Here is a 20485-nt window from a genome sequence, read left to right as displayed (position 1 = left end):
GTGGTTGCCAGCATCTTGCCTTGCTTTTGGGAACAAGAAACAAGAAACTTTTACCCACCCAATGAAGAAAATATAAAAATACATGAATTTAGGGCATAATCTAGGTATATCCATCTATATGGTGGTTACCCCACTAGAATAATACATTTTTAGAAGTAAAATTATGATTTTTTTTTCCCTTCCCAGATTAGAAGATACCAAAGAACCAGGCAACATAATTATTTGAATCTTACTGAATGACTACATTTCAATAGACATTATGCATGATTAAAATATTTCCTGGAGGGGCTTCCCTGGTGGCGCAGTGGTTGAGAATCCACCTGCCTATGCAGGGGACACGGGTTCGTGCCCCAGCCTGGGAAGATCCCACATGCCACGGAGTGCCTGGGCCCGTGAGCCATGGCTGCTGAGCCTGCGTGTCCGGAGCCTGTGCTCCACAACGGGAGAGGCCACAACAGTGAGAGGCCCGCGTATTGGGGAAAAAAAAAAAAAAAAAAAAAAAAAAATTTCCTGGAATATTAACATTTAATAGTTACTACCATAATTTTTAAATGATATTAAATGCTTTATAAAGTATTGAGATAAAAAGATAATGCATTTCTATGTCCAACACTGATGTGTCTTTATAAGCCTAAATACCTGGATTGTCACCATTATTTTGTAGGAAAACTTTTAAAGATCATGCTTCATTAGGTTCAATTATTATAAGTTAAGTTTAGTATCTTAAAATTTATAAGAAATCTATCGATACTATCGATATTTCTTTCCCACATGAACAATTTCTGTCAACAATATGACATATACCAGGATCATAAGAAGGTGGAGGAGGGGGAGGAAGTTTGCCACCCTCTTTAAGGGCCTGACCAAGGCCTTTAGCTGCTCTTATGGTGGCTATGAACTCTTCATGCTTCCTCCTCCAATTAGATGGCTTCTTTGGTGGTTCGGGCTGCAAACAAATTAAAAAAACAAACAAAAAACAGTTTCAAAACAATTTTTAATAAATTAAAATAAAACTCAAGAAAACACCATATTATTTTAAATGTTCCCTCATCAGGAGTCCTTAAATGATCTCCCTCCCAAATTTATAATTTTGAAAAGAAACTTTAGGCAACTAAATTATATGCAATTTTTAAAATACAATTTTAATTGTGACAGACACTGCTAAATTGCCTCCTGTAGGTGTTACAAACACTTAAGCCACCACTAAGAGTGTATTTCCTTATTTTCCCATAGTTTCTCCAACATAGTATGATACTAAACTTCTGGTTTTTTAACTGATTAGAGAGGTGAAAAATAGTTCTCTCTGTGGTTTTAACTGCTTTTTTTCCTATAATGAGAGCGAACATCTTTTCATATCATAAAGAATCACTTGTATTGTCTTTTCTGTGAACTGTTTATAAGCCTGGTCAACGTATGTATTGGGTTATTGGCCTTTTTTTTTTTTTAACAATTTCTAGTAATTCTTTATAGGAGACTAGCCCCACCCCTCCCCCACAATACATCTCTTTTAACCTTGTTTAAGGGTCTTCCGATATGCAGAATTATTTTTAAATGTAGTTTAACTTACTTTTCCTTTTATAGTCTCCAGATTTGCATTCAGTTAGCAAGGCCCAACCTCACACCAAGGTAAAATAAATTTTTTCCATGTTTCTACCTAGAACCATTCTTAAATTGTTTATTCATTTGGAATTTATCCTGATTTATGACATATGGACTCTATTTTCTATTTTTTTAACATGGCTATGTGGTTATCTCACCATCCTTTATTAACTTTTCTCCCCAGTGAATTGAGAGAACACCTTTCTCATATTCTCTTTGGCATTTGGGTCTATTTCTGAATTCTCTGTTGTACTGTTCTGACTATGTGTGTCAGTACCTGTGTTTTAAATATTGAGATTTTATAATAATATTTTAATATCCACTAAGGTAAACCTACTTTATTCTGCTTTTCTTTCAATCTTTTCTGGTTATTCTTATATGTGTATTTTTCCATATGAACTTTAGATTCAGCTTGTCTATTTTTTTAAACTACATTTTAACCAGAAAAATTAAACATTACATTCATAAACAACTTAAGGAACTTAAGGACTCTATTTTGCTAAGTCTACCTATCCAAGAATGAGATATATTTCCATTTGAAGAAGTGTTCGTTTGTGTCTTTCAGTGGTTTTTTAAAGTAGTCTTTGTGGAAGTCTTGCACCTTCATTATTATAAGGTTTATTCCTAAATATTTTATATTTTGTGTTGTTCTTTTATAAGTGTCTTTTAATCATTTTTATATTTCAAGGAGTTGTTTGTTGAAGTATGAAACCTGATAATTTCTGTATATTAACATTACATCTCATTACTTCACTGATTTCTCTTATTGTTTGTAGCAATTTTTCAGTTGATCTCTTGGGTTTTCCAGGTATATCATCACCTAATAATGATAGTTTTACCCCCTCTTTTCCAATTCCTATGCAACTAATTTCTTGTTATTATTTAACTCTACTGACTAGCACTTACTGTATTGGTTGGAGCTTAATCTTGTTCCTGACTTTAATGGAACTACCTCTAAGTATCTTTCCATTAAACATACTGCTGGCTTGTGTGCTACAAAGAAATTTATTTTGTTATAATACTGAAATATCTAATTATTCCTATTATGTCTTTGTTTTTCAAATCAAGAATATTATGTTGAGCCAACAAAGTCAAAAGACTGTTCTTTAAAAACACTTATAAGGCAAGACTAATCTAGAAAAAAAGAGAAAACAAAAATTACCAAAAATGGAAAACAGTTCTTACAAACATGAGAAAGAAAAGAAGATATTATAAAAAAACTTTATGGTAATACATGGGACATTTAAGATGAAATGGATAATATCCTTGACAAACACCACAAAACAGATACCAGAAACAGAAAAATTATAATAGTCTTATATTTATTTATTTTTAATGAATCTATTATTTAAAAGACCCACAAAGAAAACTCCTGGCCCAGATGCCTTTACTGTTGAATACTTGCAGACATTTAAGGAAGAAACAGCACCAATCTTTTAAAAACTCTTTCAAAAACAGAAAACAAGAGAACAACCTTCCAACTAGTCCTATGACAGCAACAAAACTGATGAAAAGAAAAATCACAGGCCACCTTTCTCATGAATATAGATGCAAAAATCTTAACTAAATAAAAGCAGATTTAGATGTTTGAGATGACTGATTCTTTAGAGTTTCTTACTTTATAGTGAGATTTCTGATCACAACATTCATCTGCTCCACAGTGAATATTACTAATTTTTGCTGCTCTCATCTACCTTTTCTTCTCAAAGTATTATTATATATATTATTATATTAATGCTTAGCTAATGTTTTTTATTACCCATCATTGAATGAGTTAGGTTTTCCTGGTACAGCTATTTACAAGAGTTTCTGGGAGAAAAGAGCAGCCCAGGGTAGCTTTCTAGGCTATACAAAACAGTTCTCTTCTCTGATGTACCAGATACAGATACAAATAAGGCCTCTGTGTGTGAACTCACCCAACACAACAAAGTAGCAGAGCCAGGGTTAAATCCAGGCGGTCTGAATCTTGAGCTAGCTTTCAAACCCACTATGCTATACCAAGATTTAATTAATTTATCTAAGCTAATTAAAGCTAATACAATCATACATCTGGCAGGTTACCAAGAGAAACTTTAAATAATAATTTATGTACCTTATTCAAGCTTCTCCATCCTTCCCTTAAATATTCATAAACTGAAAAACAAAGATGAACTGACTTTTCTGTTATCAAAGGATTTTATTAGTAAGATTAATTGCCCCATAGGGAAATGTTTTCCTGTAACACTGGGAAAAGTTATTACCACTGAAAGTAGTTTGTTTCAAAAACCTATTTAAGTCAGGTACTCAAATTTTGACTATTACACTGAAATAACTCTTTAAAACTATGTCGGACAAAGCATTTATGTGATTTATTCTTAGCAAATAACATATCATGAAAGGTGGTATTAAGGAGAGATTACCATAGGAGATTCATTGCTTTTAGTTACAAAGAAGAAAATAAGCTGACAATGATCATATATGAACAATTGAGCAACGTATAAAACTTTTCCCCAGAAAGCATAATAAGATGATAAATGCTGACAAATCAATCAGTCAAGATAATATTTATTATGCTAAGATGTTTGTAACTAATAGCTTTCCTTTTGTATACTACAGGGATTACACTACTGGTAATAGTGTAACATACTGAGACATAAACCTCATTATAGCTGAAGTAATTAACGACTCACAATGAATGTATGAGGACTTCTCAGTTATTTCCAGCCTATAGCTAAGCAATTGGCTCTCCAATGCTACAAAAACCTCCCTGTAATAGTTGGACAGTACTTTGGCCTCCCTTTTGTCGAAATTCAAAATAAACAAGTTTCTGATCACTTCTAAACTGAGAACATGACACAGAATTCTGCTTATTCTTCAATCTTAGTATAATAGATTATTATAATTTTTTCATTACACATAGCAGCAAGGTTCATACTGTTCACAAGGTCATATAATTACCCTAGGTTTAAGAGGTTTTACTGTTGGAATATCAGTTCCTTCAGCTCTTTGCCTGCTTGAATCAAACGTCTTCCGTTTTTTAGTGGCAGTTTTCTGGCAAATAGGTCCATGTTTTTTCTGTCAAGATGAGGAAATACAACATGTCATTTTCTTTTCTACAAAAAGACTATAAAACTTTAAATTGTCATTTGAGACCAGTTTAAAAACCTGAAAGATGAAATAAATAATAATCCATAAATAAGAAATGTTTTAGCTAAAATTGTTAAAAAAATATATGCAACGCATGTTACAAGTTATCTTTCTCACAACAAGGAAGTATTGATAAATATTCTCCCAAATTTTTTTTTAGTTATTTAATAGTCTCCTGGTTTTTACACTGCTAAGAATAAGGAAACTAATGTAAGCAAGTCAAAGCTATTGAAGTGGGAAAAAAGTTACCTTTATTACTAAATACTTGAAAATAGATACCAGAAAAAGGAATGTAACTGGAAAACACATTAGCATTAGGATTACAAAAGCTAACATAATAATAATAGTTGGGATTACTCAAGTTAACGAAATAGTAGTTTGTTAACACAGAATATAGGACAAGGTGGTCAGGTTTGTCTCCTTACTCCACTATCATCCCTTCCCCCTCTCTGGAACTCAAATTTTCCACCTTTTTTTTACCAAGGATTTTTCTTGTGCTACCTAGTGTCCCACTCCTACAGTTTTTGTATGGGGGGGATGGGGGTTTGTTGTTGCTGTTGCTGTTTTAATATGGCTGCCAGCTCATTCAGTCATTCATATATTCATTTTAAAGACATTATAATGGAAGCTCTCTTAACTGACCTCAAATTAACCTACTGGATAAATAATAATTCTCCTTCCCCTAAATAAAACATGTTGACTAATAACATAGAGGATGCTAAATGCCCTTTTTTTCTTTTGTATTTTGATAAACAATGAACAAGTCAGAACTGCTAAACTTTATCTAGGAAAATAGGAACCTCAGAACTGGCTGATTCAATGTTATGGAGCCTCTAATATTTTCAATACACAACTGTTTTACATACTTGTTTTTGGATATCATTCTGACAAACACAGTAACTGTAACTATTAGAATAAAATCTCTTAAATATTAAAAAAAGAAAAGGATGGCTAATGGGCGACTTTCTAGAGAATGTCTGTTCTCACATTGAGCTGTATATGTCAAAAGTATGTAGTGCCTGTTCCCAAAGCTAATGTATACAGATTGTAGTTGTTATCGTGATTATATCATTTAATTAAATATTAAATAAATACATAAATGAGGACCAAAAAAAGGCATAATTTTCCCAGTGAAAACTCAGCTTAATGCTTTGAAAATGGTTTGAAAAATAGCTAATTAATAACAAAAAAATGGATGAATTAAGCGTGGGCAAGAAAGGTTTAAGAAAGCTAGCTGTTAATATTTAAGAGGAGTCTGCAGTCAGGTGGACATTTTGGGTCATTAATTCCTCACTGCTTTAAAGAAAAACTGGAAACAATGAGAGGATGCAAAATAAAATGTAGCAGAACTCTAATCAGCAGACCCATGCTCAAAGAAAAATATTCCACATCAAAATATTAATAAATACATATTTATATTTGAAGTTAAATAAGGCATATTGACTTTCTTATTCTCTACTTAGCTAGAGATTTTATATTAAAATCAGTTAAATGTGCTTCTATTTGTATATACTAAGCATCTAAAGAATGCATAATATATTTTAGGTGCACTTTTAACGAAAATATTTTTTCCTTTCGAATATTTCAAACATACATAAGAATTGACAGAATAGTGTAATTAGTTCCATTTACTCATCCCTGCCTCAACAATTACCAACATTTTAGCAATCTTGTTTCATCTATCCCAGCCCCAGCACTTTTTCCTAAAGTTTAAAGAAAATCCCAGACATCATAGCCTTCTGCTTCTTTAAATACATTATTTCTAACAGTATTTCTAAGAGTTTATTTTGGTTTTATTTTTTGTTAATAGTCCCACAAAGGGAGAAAACACTTTAATAGTTTAACAGAGAGGAGTTTTGAAGACCAATCAAACTCTGAAGGAAAGAGAGCACTCTGGAAGAATGACAAAGATGGAACTGAGAGCTTCCCTGGTGGCGCAGTGGTTGGGAGTCCGCCTGCCGATGCGGGGGGACGTGGGTTCGTGCCCCGGTCCGGGAGGGTCCCGCATGCCGCGGAGCGGCTGGGCCAGTGAGCCATGGCCGCTGGGCCTGTGCATCCGGAGCCTGTGCCCCGCAGTGGGAGGGGCCACGGCAGTGAGAGGCCCTCGTATAGCAAAAAAAAAAATGGAACTGATACTCCTGAGCAATGAATACTAGCCAGTATCTCTTTAAATTATTCCAAAGGTTCTTTCCATTGTCCTGAACTATTAAACAATTAAAGATCTACCAAACTCCAAAAAAAAAAAGGTACTCACTAATGCCACTGGAAAGAATGTTCTTCCACAAATCCTGCAAGGTAACAATTCTCCAACTTGGACACTTCCATTTTCTAAAATCGAAAAGAATGTAGTCAATATACTCAGTGGCTCAAATTGTGGAACTTCCAAATTTTAATGTCTTCACTTAATTTCATATGTAAGTTGTCAGTTCTTGCGAAAAATGTCATGTCATTTTGAAATAAGTAACATCATCAATTAAAATGGGCAGAAGACTTAAAGTTATCAGTGGTCAAAAAGGCAAATGCCAAATACAGAATTCATACTTTAAGGAGAACCAAACTGATAATGTTGGAAATATCTGGTTTTCTTCTATTTTAACCAAATCAATTTGTCAGTCTCTTAATTTATAGGCTGTCTCTTTGTAAATTACTGAAGTTTAAAAACCAAATTTATCTGAAGGTTAAATACATTATTTATCTTCAAAGCATTAAAGAATAACATTGGTGGCTAGTGGAATGGAGAAGATGAGTAGGAAAACCCTGAGCTCACCTCCTTCCATGGGCACAACAAAGTTACAACTATTTACAGAGCAACTATCATGATGAGAACAACCTAAAGACTAGCAGAAAAGATCTTCCACAACTAAAGATATAAAGAAGGATCCACAATGAGACAAGTAAGAGAGGCAGAGACATGGTACAGTCAAGACCCACACCCACAGGTAGGCTACCCACAAACACGAGGATAATCACAATTGCAGAGGTTTTCCCCAAGGAGCAAGGGGTCCAAGCCCCACTTTGTACTCCCCAACCCGGGGGGTCCTGCAATGAGAAGATGAGACCCAGGGGGCTTACTTTCGGGAGACCCAGAGGGCTGTGGGAAATAAAGACTCCACTGTTAGAGGGCACACAGAAAATTTACATGCTCCAAGACCCAGGGCAGAAGCAGTCATTTTAAACTGGCCTGGGGTCAGACACACATGCTGATCTTGGAGAGCCTCCCAGAGAGGAGGAGGCATGTGGGACTCACCCTGGGGACACAGACACTGATGACAGCCATTTTCTGGAGCTCATTCTACCATGAGGAGTGCTCGTGCTGGCAAGAAACATTAGGGAGTCCTCCTTCTAGCTTCGTAGTGCAAGGACCCAGCCCCACCCACCAGCCAGTCTGCAACAGTCCCTGGGACCCACAGGCCAAGCAGCTAACTGTGGGGGCACAGCTTCACCCAACAGCAGGCTGGCAATGACCATAGGCATCTTGGTTCCCCCAGTCACCCAGGGACCCAGCCCTGCCACCAGAGAACCCAGGACCCAGCTCCACCCACCAGAGGGCTGGCACTAACTCCAGAACCTGGCCTCGCCCACCAATGGTCAGGCACCAATCACTGGACTCCCTTGGCCCCAGTGCTGCCAATCAGCATGCAGACCATCTGTAAGACACCTTCAGCCAGCCACACCAGGGTCCAGCTCTGCCCACCAGTGGACCAGCACTAGCCTAGGGACCCCTAAGCCTTCACAATCAGCCACCTTGTGACCTGGCCCTACCTACCAGCGGCTGTCAGCATCCACAAAGGCAGAGCCTGCCAATCAGTCAGACCAGGGGCCATCCATGCCTACTAGACCACCAATAGAAATCAGCCCACCACAAAAGAAGGGCCCATGAAACCCACATAGGGGACATTCCTGGAACATAAAGCTCTGGTGACCTAAGGGAAGTGAGCTGCTGAGAGGCACAGGACCTCTCCTATAAAAGACCACTTCAACAAGATCAAGAAATGTAACCAACCTACCAAATACACAGAAATAAAAACAGCAAGTTAGGCAAATGAGGTGACAGAAGAATTTGTTCCAAACAAAGGAATAAGATAAAACACCAGAATTGAAGTGGAACTAAGGAACTTACCCAATAAAGAGTTCAAGGTAATGATCATAAAAATGCTCAAAGAACTTCGGAGAAGAATGGAAAAACACAGTAAGAAGCTAACAAAGAGTTGTAAAATATAAAGAAGAACAAAACAGAGCTGAAGACAACAATAAGTGAAATAAAAACATACTAGAAGGAATCAACAGTAGATTAGATGATATGGAGGAATGGATCAGCAAGCTGGAAGACAGTAGTAGAAATCACTCAAGCTGAAGAGAAAAAAAAAGATTTTAAAAGATGAGGACAGGGCTTCCCTGGTGGCGCAGTGGTTGAGAGTCCACCTGCCGATGTAGGGGACACGGATTCGTGCCCCAGTCTGGGAAGATCCCACATGCCGCGGAGCGGCTGGGCCCGTGAGCCATGGCCGCTGAGCCTGCGCGTCCGGAGCCTGTGCTCCGCAACGGGAGAAGCCACAGCAGTGAGAGGCCCGCGTACTGAAAAAAAAAAAAAAATGAGGACAGTTCAAGGGACCTTTGAGACAACACTAAGCATGCTAACATTTGCATTATAGGGGTTCCAAAAGGAAAAGGGGAGGCAGAAAACATATTTGAAGACATAATGGCTGAAAACTTCCCTAACCTAGGAAAGGAAACAGATATACAAGTCCAGGAAGCACAGACAGTTACAAACAGGATCTACCCAAAACCGACCACACCAAAAAACATCATAATTAAAATTAAAATTAAAGACAGAGTATTAAAAGCAGCAAGGGAAAAGCAACTAGTTACATACAAGGGAACTTCCATAAGTCTATCAGCTGACTTTTCAGTAGAAACCCTGCAGACCAGAAGGGAATATCATGATACATTTAAAGTGATGAAAGGAAAAAACCTACAACCAAGAATACTCTACCCAGCAAAGCTATCATTCAGAAAGATAAGATAAAGAGTCTTGCAGACAAGCAAAAGCTAAAAAGGGGTTTCCCTGGTGGCACAATGGTTAAGAATCCACCTGCCAATGCAGAGGACATGGGTTTGAGCCCTCGGCCAGTAAGATCCCACATGCCACGGAGCAACTAAGCCCGTGTGCCACAACTGCTTAGTCTGTGCTCTAGAGCCCGCAAGCCACAACTACTGAAGCCCGTGCACCTAGAGCCCATGCTCTGCAACAAGAGAAGGCACTGCAATGAGAAGCCTACGCACCACAAGTAAGAGTAGCCCCTGCTTACAGTGACTAGAGAAAAGCCCGCGCGCAGCAAGACCCAACACAGCCAAAAATAAAATTAAATAAATAAATTTTAAATATTAAAAGCTAAAAAAGTTCAGTACCACAAAACCAGCTTTACAAGAAATGAAAAGGCACTTCTCTAAGTGAAAAAGAAAAAGCCACAACTAGAAATATGAAAGTTACCAAAGGAAAAATCTCATTGGTAAAAGCAAATACACTGTAAAGGTAGTAGACCAACCACTTATAAAGCTAGTAGAAAGGTTAAAAGACAAAACTAGTAAAATCTTCTATACACAAAATAAGTAGTTAAGAAATACCCAAAAGATGTAGACTATGATGTCAAAAACATTAAACATAGAAGGGGAGTAAAAACTCAGGGTTGAGAGGACATCACATCAACTTAAAATAATCACATATATATTGATTGCTATATATAAACCTCTGGTAACCAAACTAAAAATCTGTAACAGATACAAACACAAAAAACTGAAAGAAATCTAAACATAATATTAAAGACAGTCATCAAATCACAAGGAATGAGAGCAAAAGAAGAAGGAATAACAACAACAACAAAACTACAAACTAAACCTGAAAACAATTAAAAAAATGGCAATAAGTACATACCTATCAACAATTACACTTAAAATGTATATGGACACAGAGTGCTCCAATCAAAAGACATAGGGTGGCTCAATGGATACAAAAACAGGACTTGTATATATGCTAATCAAGAGATTCAGTCCAGATCTAAAGGAACACACAGACTGAAAGTGAGGGAATGGACAAAGGTATTCCATGCAAACGGAAATTTAAAAGAAACCAAGGTAGCAATACTTATATTGGACAAAGTAGACTTTAAAACAATGACTGTAACAAGAGACAAAGTAGGACTTTACCTAATAATAAAGGGATCAATCCAAGAAAAAGCTATAACAATTGTAAATATATATGCACTCAACATAGATGCACCTAAAGACATAAAGCAAATATTAACAAAAAAAAGGGAGAAATGGACAGCAACACAATAACAGTAGGGGGCTTTAACACCCCACTTACATCAATGAACAGATCGTCCAGAGAGAAAATCAATACGGAAACACTACCTTTAAACAACACATTAGACCAGATGGTCTTAATAAATATAGAATATTCCATCCAAAAGCATCAGAATACACATTCTTTTCAAGTGCACATGGAACATTCTCCAGTATAGATCACATGGTAGGTCATAAAACAAGTCTCAGTGAATTTGAGAAGACTGAAATCATATCAAGAAACTTTTCAGGCACATGCTATGACACCAGAAATCAACTACAAGGAAAAAAAACTGCAAAAAACCCCATAAACATGTGGAACTAAACAACCAATGGGTCACTGAAGAAATCAAAGAAGAAATCAAAAAATAACTGGAGACAAATGAAAATGAAAAACTCGATGATCCAAAATCTATAGGTTTCAGCAAAAGCAGTTCTAAAAGGGAAGTTTATAGCAATACAAACCTACCTCAGGAAACAGGAAAAATCTCAAATAAACAACCTATCCTTATACCTAAAGGAACTAGAGAAAGAAGAACAAACAAAACCCAAACTTAGTAGAAGAAATCATAAAGAATACAGCAGAAATAAATAAAATAGAGACTAAAAATAATAGAAAATGTCAATTAAAATAAGAGCTGGTTCCTTGAAAAGCTAAACAAAATTGATAAAACTTCAGCTAAACTCATCAAGAAAAAAAGAGAGAGGGCTCAAATTAAAGAAAAATCAGAAATGGAAGTGAAGTTACACTTAATACCATGCAAATACAAAGGATCATAAGAGATTACCATGAACAATTATATGCCAATAAAATGGACAAGTTAGAAGATATGGACAAATTCCTAGAAAAATATATGAGCATTGACTGAATCAGTGCTCATCCAGAGAGGAATGGATAAAGAAAATGACACACGTGCGCACACACGCACACACGCACACACGAATACTACTCAGCCCTAAAAAATGAAATCTTATCATTTGTGACAAAATGGATGGAACTAGAGGGTATTATGCTATGTGAAGTAAGAAACAGAAAGACAAATACTGTATAATTTCACTTATATGTGGAATTTAAAAAACAAATGAACAAACTTAAAACAGAAACACAGTCATAGACACAAAGAACAAACAGGTAGTTGCCAAGGGAGAGGGGTTGGTGGGGGGGGAGGAAATAGGTGAGGGAGAGTAAGACAAACAAACTTCCAGTTACAAAATAAATGAGTCACAGGTATGAAATGTACAGTGTGGAAAATATAATCAATAATAATGTAATATCTTTGCATGGTGACAGATGATAACTAGACTTATCATGGTGATCATTTTGAAATGTAGAGAAGCATCAAATTACTAAATTGTGTACCAGGAACAAAAATAGTTTTGTAGTCAAGTATACTTCCTAAACAAACTCATAGAAAAAGAGATCAGATTTGTGGCTACACGGGGTGGGCGGGGGGGAGGATGGGAAACTGGACGAACATCATCAAAAGGTACAAATTTCCAGTAATGAGATAAACAAGTACTAGAGATGTAATGTACAATATGATAAACATAATTAACACTGTTCTATGTTGTATATAAAGTTAAGAGATTGGATCCTAGGAGCTTCTCATCACAAGGAAAACAATGTTTTTTTTCCTTTTATTTTGTATCTGTATAAGATGATGGATATTCAATAAATTTATTGTGGTAATCATTTCATGATGTATATAAATCAAATCAGTATGCTGTAAACCTTACACAGTGCTCTATGTCAATTATATATATACAACTGGAAGAAAAAAATAAGATAAAAACAGATGCTACTGTTTGCAGATGACATGATACTATACATAGAGAATCCTAAAGATGCTACCAGAAAACTACTAGAGCTAATCAATGAATTTGGTAAAGTAGCAGGATACAAAATTAATGCACAGAAATCTCTGGCATTCCTATACACTAATGATGAAAAATCTGAAAGTGAAATCAAGAAAACACTCCCATTTACCATTGCAACAAAAAGAATAAAATATCTAGGAATAAACCTACCTAAGGAGACAAAAGACCTGTATACAGAAAATTACAAGACACTGATGAAAGAAATTAAAGATGATACAAATAGATGGAGAGATATACCATGTTCTGGGATTGGAAGAATCAACATTGTGAAAATGACTCTACTACCCAAAGCAATCTACAGATTCAATGCAATCCCTATCAAACTACCACTGGCATTTTTCACAGAACTAGAACAAAAAATTTTACAATTTGCATGGAAACACAAAAGACCCCGAATAGCCAAAGCAATCTTGAGAACGAAAAACAGAGCTGGAGGAATCAGGCTCCCTGACTTCAGACGATACTACAAAGCTACAGTAATCAAGACAGTATGGTACTGGCACAAAAACAGAAATATAGATCAATGGAACAGGATAGAAAGCCTAGAGATAAACCCACACACATATGGTCAATTTATCTTTGATAAAGGAGGCAGGAATGTACAGTGGAGAAAGGACAGCCTCTTCAATAAGTGGTGCTGGGAAAACTGGACAGGTACATGTAAAAGTATGAGATTAGATCACTCCCTAACACCATACACAAAAATAAACTCAAAATGGATTAAAGACCTAACTGTAAGGCCAGAAACTATCAAACTCTTAGAGGAAAACATAGGCAGAACACTATGACATAAATCACAGCAAGATCCTTTTGACTCACCTCCTAGAGAAATGGAAATAAAAACAAAAATAAACAAATGGGACCTAATGAAACTTCAAAGCTTTTGCACAGCAAAGGAAACCATAAACAAGACCAAAAGACAACCCTCAGAATAGGAGAAAATATTTGCAAATGAAGCAAGTGACAAAGGATTAATCTCCAAAATTTATAAGCAGCTCAATAACAAAAAAACAAACAACCCAATCCAGAAATGGGCAGAAGACCTATATAGACATTTCTCCAAAGAAGATATACAGACTGCCAACAAACACATGAAAGAATGCTCAACATCACTAATCATTAGAGAAATGCAAATCAAAACTACAATGAGATATCATCTCACACCAGTCAGAATGGCCATCATCAAAAAATCTAGAAACAATAAATGCTGGAGAGGGTGTGGAGAAAAGCAAACACTCTTGCACTGCTGGTGGGAATGTGAATTGGTACAGCCACTATGGAGAACAGTATGGATGTTCCTTAAAAAACTACAAATAGAACTACCATATGACCCAGCAATCCCACTACTGGGCATATACTCTGAGAAAACCATACTTCAAAAAGAGTCATGTACCAAAATGTTCATTGCAGCTCTATTTACAATAGCCCGGAGATGGAAACAACCTAAGTGTCCATCATCGGATGAATGAATAAAGAAGATGTGGCACATATATACAATGGAATATTACTCAGCCATAAAAAGTAATGAAATTGAGCTATTTGTAATGAGGTGGATAGACCTAGAGTCTGTCATACAGAGTGAAGTAAGTCAGAAAGAGAAAGACAAATACCGTATGCTAACACATATATATGGAATTTAAGGAAAAAAAATGTCATGAAGAACCTAGGGGTAAGACAGGAATAAAGACACAGACCTACTACAGAATGGACTTGAGGATATGGGGAGGGGGAAGGGTAAGCTGTGACAAAGCAAGAGAGCGGCATGGACATATACACACTACCTAACGTAAGGTAGATAGCTAGTGGGAAGCAGCCGCACAGCACAGGGAGATCAGCTCGGTGCTTTGTGACCACCTAGATGGGTGGGATAGGGAGGGTGGGAGGGAAGGAGACGCAAGAGGGAAGAGATATGGGAACATATGTATATGTATAACTGATTCACTTTGTTATAAAGCAGAAACTAACACAGCATTGTAAAGCAATTATACTCCAATAAAGATGTTTAAAAAAAAAAAAGCAAACAAAAAAACCAGGTGCTACAATTTGGGATGATGAAAATGTTCTGGGGATGGATAGTGATGATATTTGCACAACAATGTGAATGTACTAAATACCACTGAATTGTACACTTAAAAATGGTTAAAATGGTAAATTTTATGTCTATTTTTCCACAATACAACATTTTTTTAAACTAAAAAAAAAAAAAAGTAAGAAATAACCCTGGAGATCAGTGAGGTGGCTTCCTGATATGATTAGGGAGTCTAGAATAAAAAGAATGTTGTCCTCCCCGACAACAGAAGTATTAGGTTTTAAGTAAAAGATCACCTAGTTACTATGCATTATGTGAATTGTTCATTAATTTATACATATAATATTATGTTAAGATTCACTGGACCAACAAATTGAGATAATCTGACCTTATCGGCACAACTGATTAAGGAAGAAGTAGCTGCAACTTTTACAAAATCAGAAGTTAATGCATCTATCATGTACTTGCACTGAACAAATTTCATCACATGTACACACACACAAACTACATTCTTTGGGATCCTACATAACTAAGTCAATTTGTCATTTTATTATCTAGCCAAACATCACACCTAAATTTATTTCCATACCTGTAATTTTCATAAAAATGACAAAAATGATATCCTTATATCTTCTGCTGAATTTCTGTTAAAATTCTTTTATCATATGAAAGTAAAAAAACATTTTCTTTTAGAAGTAACAAACTCATGAAAAAAGTACGATTATGGACTTCATGTAATGTGTTGCTCCAAGGCATTTAGTTTCCACAGAAAACTTATCAGGAGAATCAAAAAAGACATTGGTGGGAACGCAATCAAACAGTAACAGAAGAATTGTTTTGTTCTCTCATTCTCCAAGTACTCTACTCCACTATTTCAGTGGTAGATAGATGGAGGCCAAAGTCTGTATGGTGGCGGGTAAGCTGTGAACACTACAAAAGCAAAACTAAGATTTGCCTGATTTGTGTTTTCCAATAGCAAAGACGAGGTTATTTAGGGAGGGAGAGCAAAGCAGCTTCATTTATCTGGATCACTTAATTCCATTAACTATCCAAAAAGTTGAAGCAGTTGCTGGATGGAATCCATTAGGTATATGAAGATTAGAATGTCTTCATAACGACTGTCAAAGTGATACCACATACTGCATAATCTATTAGGCTTGCCTATTTAGTTTTCATGTCTTCCTTTAAATTCCAAACAATAATTCAAAAATGTATCCATATAAAATGTTGAAAAGTACCACTATGTTACTTGCTTAAAAGTATATTTCAGTATTTCCTTGTTAAATAGAAAACAAAGCAAAATCTTATAAAAAATTAACTATTGAGAAAAATCAATTCAACACATGGAAATAATGTGAGTGTCTACTTGAGTACCTACTATCAATACTTGCCAAGCATGTACCAAGTAACAGTGACACAAGGGTGGAGTCACACAATCTTTGCTTCATAAAGCCAACAGTCTACATGATTTACTTCTTCACTATATCTAAGAGCCAAATCACCTTCCTTTTTTTTTTAATACAAAAGCTTAAAACTTAATATAACAGCAACTAGAATACTAACATAAAATAAAATCCAACTCCTGGGATTAATTCCTACAAGTCATCAAACATGTTCAGACTGTCTTTAAAGGAAAAGAAAATTATTATCGCTACAAGGCATAAAAAAGAGAAAACAGCATTAAAGAGAAAACATTTAAAAACAATTATCACAAAAAAAATTTTTTAAGTTATTACTTTATTCAAAATAAAGTAAATAAATAAATTTACAGTTTCCTCTTATAGAGTATAGCCCTATAATCCACAAAATATATCATGTGTGTTGGTATCAACATCCCCTGAAAAGAACTTCTACCGACAGGTAATGATAAGCAGCTTAGGGTTTAGAGTCACGCCACCACATTTTGTTCTAATGGCATTCATTAAAAGACACGAGAGTGTAGTAGAAAAGGCACTGGAATTTGTCTCATACTATCTAAGTTCACGTCCCAGCTCTGTCACTTAGAGCTATGACTTGCTGGGCAAGATATTTAACCTAAGGTTCACATTCCTCTTGCATAAAATAAGAAAGATTAAATGAACTATGTGGCCCGCTTCTACCTCTATTATGCCATAATAAATATAGCATACTTATTTAATAAAATCTACCTTAAGACCACATTAATAAGAAAAGTAAATGATGATAAGACACCTCCCTTACTGATGTTATATTAAAAAAAAAAAGTTGGTCACATATAAGAATGATTAAACCAATTGACCAATTGTGGACCGTAGAATGAATGTTTCAGGTAGTGTGTGGGATGCTAAGGAAATCACTTCCACTTGTCTATATATAGAACTGAGAATCTGCGAGGACCTATAGCAAAGAACATGATGTCTCTCTCCTTGTTGGAAAAGTTTTCACTATATGAACTACAAGAAAATGTATGACTAATCATATAGGTAGCCTGAAGTTTAACATCTGTTAAATGAAGATAACGTCCGCTCAATCTACCTTAAAATTTAAAAGGATCAACTGAGATGTTATATATAAAAATGTTTCACAACCAATGAAATAAAAAATACTACTCTCCAGGGCATACAGGCAAACTCCAGTACTTTCTCCTGAGTGGCGAATGCTAGAGAATTGTGGGGCTTATATAAATACAGTAGAGAGAGATGATATTCACTGCTGAAAGAAGCATTCAAACTGATAGACAGAACCAAGTGAATAAGTATTTAATATTCTAAAACTTTAAAGAAGCCAACCTCTCCTTACAAAATTTATCCTGTACATACTGTTGATTCTGTTATGAGTTACTGTATTGAGTAATTTCAAAATCTGCACGATAATAAGACTTAAAATGGTATCTTTATATAATACTATTATACAGGTGATGTGAAATAATTTGCTCTTATCTAAAATAGTTATGACATTCTAAAAATGTATATATTTAAGAAATAGTAGAGAACATTTCCAAAAGAAAAATCTTGGAAATCAAGAACAATTCTGGGCTCTGTGTTTCATGTCTATTCCTTCACCACTGGTCACTGCTTATCTGAAACCAACCTTTAAAACTCAACAAACCTCTCTTTTGAAGTACACAGCACCTGTTTTACTACTTTCTTCCTACAATCCTTTTTTAAAACCAAATTACTTCCAGGTCAACAATCTCTAATATCTCACAAGATATTCCTTTTCAGCTCATCCTAGATTTCAACATTTCAACATTCATGCTTAACCTACTCAGCACACATCCTTCACCCTCCACTCCACTTCAGTGGCCTGCACTCCAGTTCAGCATAAAACAACCACTGCTAAAACAACTTAGAATGATCCACCTCTGGACTCTTAAAATACACAAGCTCCCTCTGGAACCACAGGCTTCTACCATCTACCTCTAAATCACTTTCTTGATCTCAGAGTGACTTGCATTTTCTTGATAACCCATTCTTGACTGCACTTCCCTTCCTATCCAGTCTGAACCTGACTAGTCATGTCCACTACTTCTACCAAGCACCCTTAAATCCTTTGCTCATGGTCAAATGTTTGGAAAATGCTAAATTAAACAAACAGGTTTTCTTAGAACAGAACTTCCTCAGTCTTAAAAAAAAAGACAGAGAAAGATTTAGTATGCTGTTATTTCCCCAACAGAAATTCTTTCTGCCCCTAAAAGGTATTTAGGACTGATGCCCCAAGTATCATATTTTTTGAAACACTGGCTTACATTTACTGACTAGCTCCTCTCTACCTCTCATTCTCCCCCTATCTGAACTGCAGGCAAGCTTTAACAGGATTAAACACTATATTAAAATAGACCCATTTGTTGATTCAACAAGTATTTATGGAGCACCTAGCATGAGACAGGAACTGTTCTAGGAGTTAGGCAAACAGTGATAAAAAAACAAAGATCCTGATCTTATGGAGTTTCTATTCTTTGGGGAAAAAAAAAAAATCACTTTTTTTCACTACCTGACATTTTATATATTTTGTTATGTGTGTGTTTGAGAAGTGGGTAAGATCAGTGAAAGCTTCTTTAATAAGGAGGCATTATGTGCTCTAGAGCCCGCGAGCCACAACTACTGAAGCCCGCGCCCCTAGAGCCCGTGCTCCGCAACGAGAAGCCACCGCAATGAGAAGCCCACGCACCACAATGAAGAGTAGCCCCTGCTCACCGCAACTAGAGAAAGCCCCGAGCAAGCAACGAAGATCCAAAACAGCCAACAATAAAATAAATAAATAAATTTATTTTAAAAAATTATATGTACTTTGTTTCCTACCAATTCAGAGTGTGCATTTTTGTATGACTATAAAACATGGAGAAATTGATGGTGTATTTGACCACAAAGAAAACTTTTTAAAACTTTTTGAAAGGTAGACTACTCATAGAACACACAAAATTAAAAGTAAATAAAAACTAATGACTAAAAACATCTTAACAAAAAAAAAAAATCTTAACATTTTGGAAGTTAAGGAACACTCTCATAAATAACCTCTGAATCAGAGAGAAATTTTAAACTGAAATTACATACTATCTAGAAAGCATGGAAACGAGAATACTTCACATTTAACACTTTATATTAAACCAACTGAGTTTATATTCAGGGAACAATGCATAGACTCAAATTCCTTCATGTTTGAAGAAATTTGAAAATAAAGTAATTTAGACTCACTGTTAAAAAAAAAATGAGGCATTAAAGACCTTAAGAAACAGAGGCAACTGATCACTGTTAACCTATTAAGTGTCAAACTGAAAGCGCTCTTTTGAATCGTCACGTTACTGGACCTTTCTATATCATGAGGCTCTGCTGATCAATCCCTTCTGCCTTTAAAGTCCTTTCTCTCTTGGCTTCAATGGTATTTCTCTCTCCTAAGCCCAAGTTTTTCATATTTCACAACTAAGCAGAGTTTGACCTAGTTACTACTTAGATCTCCAGGAATATCAGGTGCTATAGGCTTTTTCTAGCATATCCATTACTCAGTAAATATTTGTTCTCCCCCAATTCCCTTTCTTGACAATTTTAAACCTTTTTAAAGACTGTTCCCCACTCCAACTTCCTTTCTTGCTCAACCCTAAAGCATCAGTCCCTCACAAGTTTTTTTCTTTGTTTTGTTAAATATAGCTTTCCTGGGCAAATACATCCACTTGCTGTCATTTATATGCTGATGACTACTAAACTAAAAACTCCAGATAGATATTTACAAGTAGCTATAAAATTTTTCCACCAGATATGCCCCAAGTACCATACAAACACAACACTTCTAAAGCCAAAATCATTACCTCATCTTCCAAACTTGTCTTTCTCTTGGTTAAAGATCTTAATGTTAACTCTTAAGTCCAAGCTAGAAAGCTGCTTTATCTTTGATTCCTTTTCCCTCTCACTTCGAGCAGTTCTATTTCATCTTTCCATCTCAGAAATATCTTCTAAATCTATACCCCTTTTAATTTCTGCTACTTTTGCCTTACTTCAAATCCTTATCACATATATGTATTTCCAGCCTCTCCCTTCCCCAATCTATCCTGCTGCCATA

General features: G+C 35.7%; 1 protein-coding gene across 2 annotated transcripts in view; it reads right to left on the bottom strand.

Moving 5' to 3' along the window:
- The window catches only part of ZC2HC1A (zinc finger C2HC-type containing 1A), a 59818-nt gene that overhangs the window by 35771 nt on the left and 3562 nt on the right, over positions 1 to 20485 (bottom strand). For both annotated transcript variants that reach the window (XM_033439856.2, XM_004276190.3), the window contains exons 2-4: positions 6980 to 7053; positions 4537 to 4653; positions 805 to 946 (exon numbers count right to left, since the gene is read on the bottom strand). In XM_033439856.2, the coding sequence (XP_033295747.1) occupies positions 805 to 946; positions 4537 to 4653; positions 6980 to 7053 (333 nt within the window). The remainder of the gene's footprint in view (positions 1 to 804; positions 947 to 4536; positions 4654 to 6979; positions 7054 to 20485) is intronic.

This window comes from Orcinus orca, chromosome 17, assembly GCF_937001465.1.
Source record: "Orcinus orca chromosome 17, mOrcOrc1.1, whole genome shotgun sequence".
Lineage (NCBI taxonomy): Eukaryota > Metazoa > Chordata > Mammalia > Artiodactyla > Delphinidae > Orcinus > Orcinus orca.
This window is presented reverse-complemented; position numbering and strand designations above follow the sequence as displayed.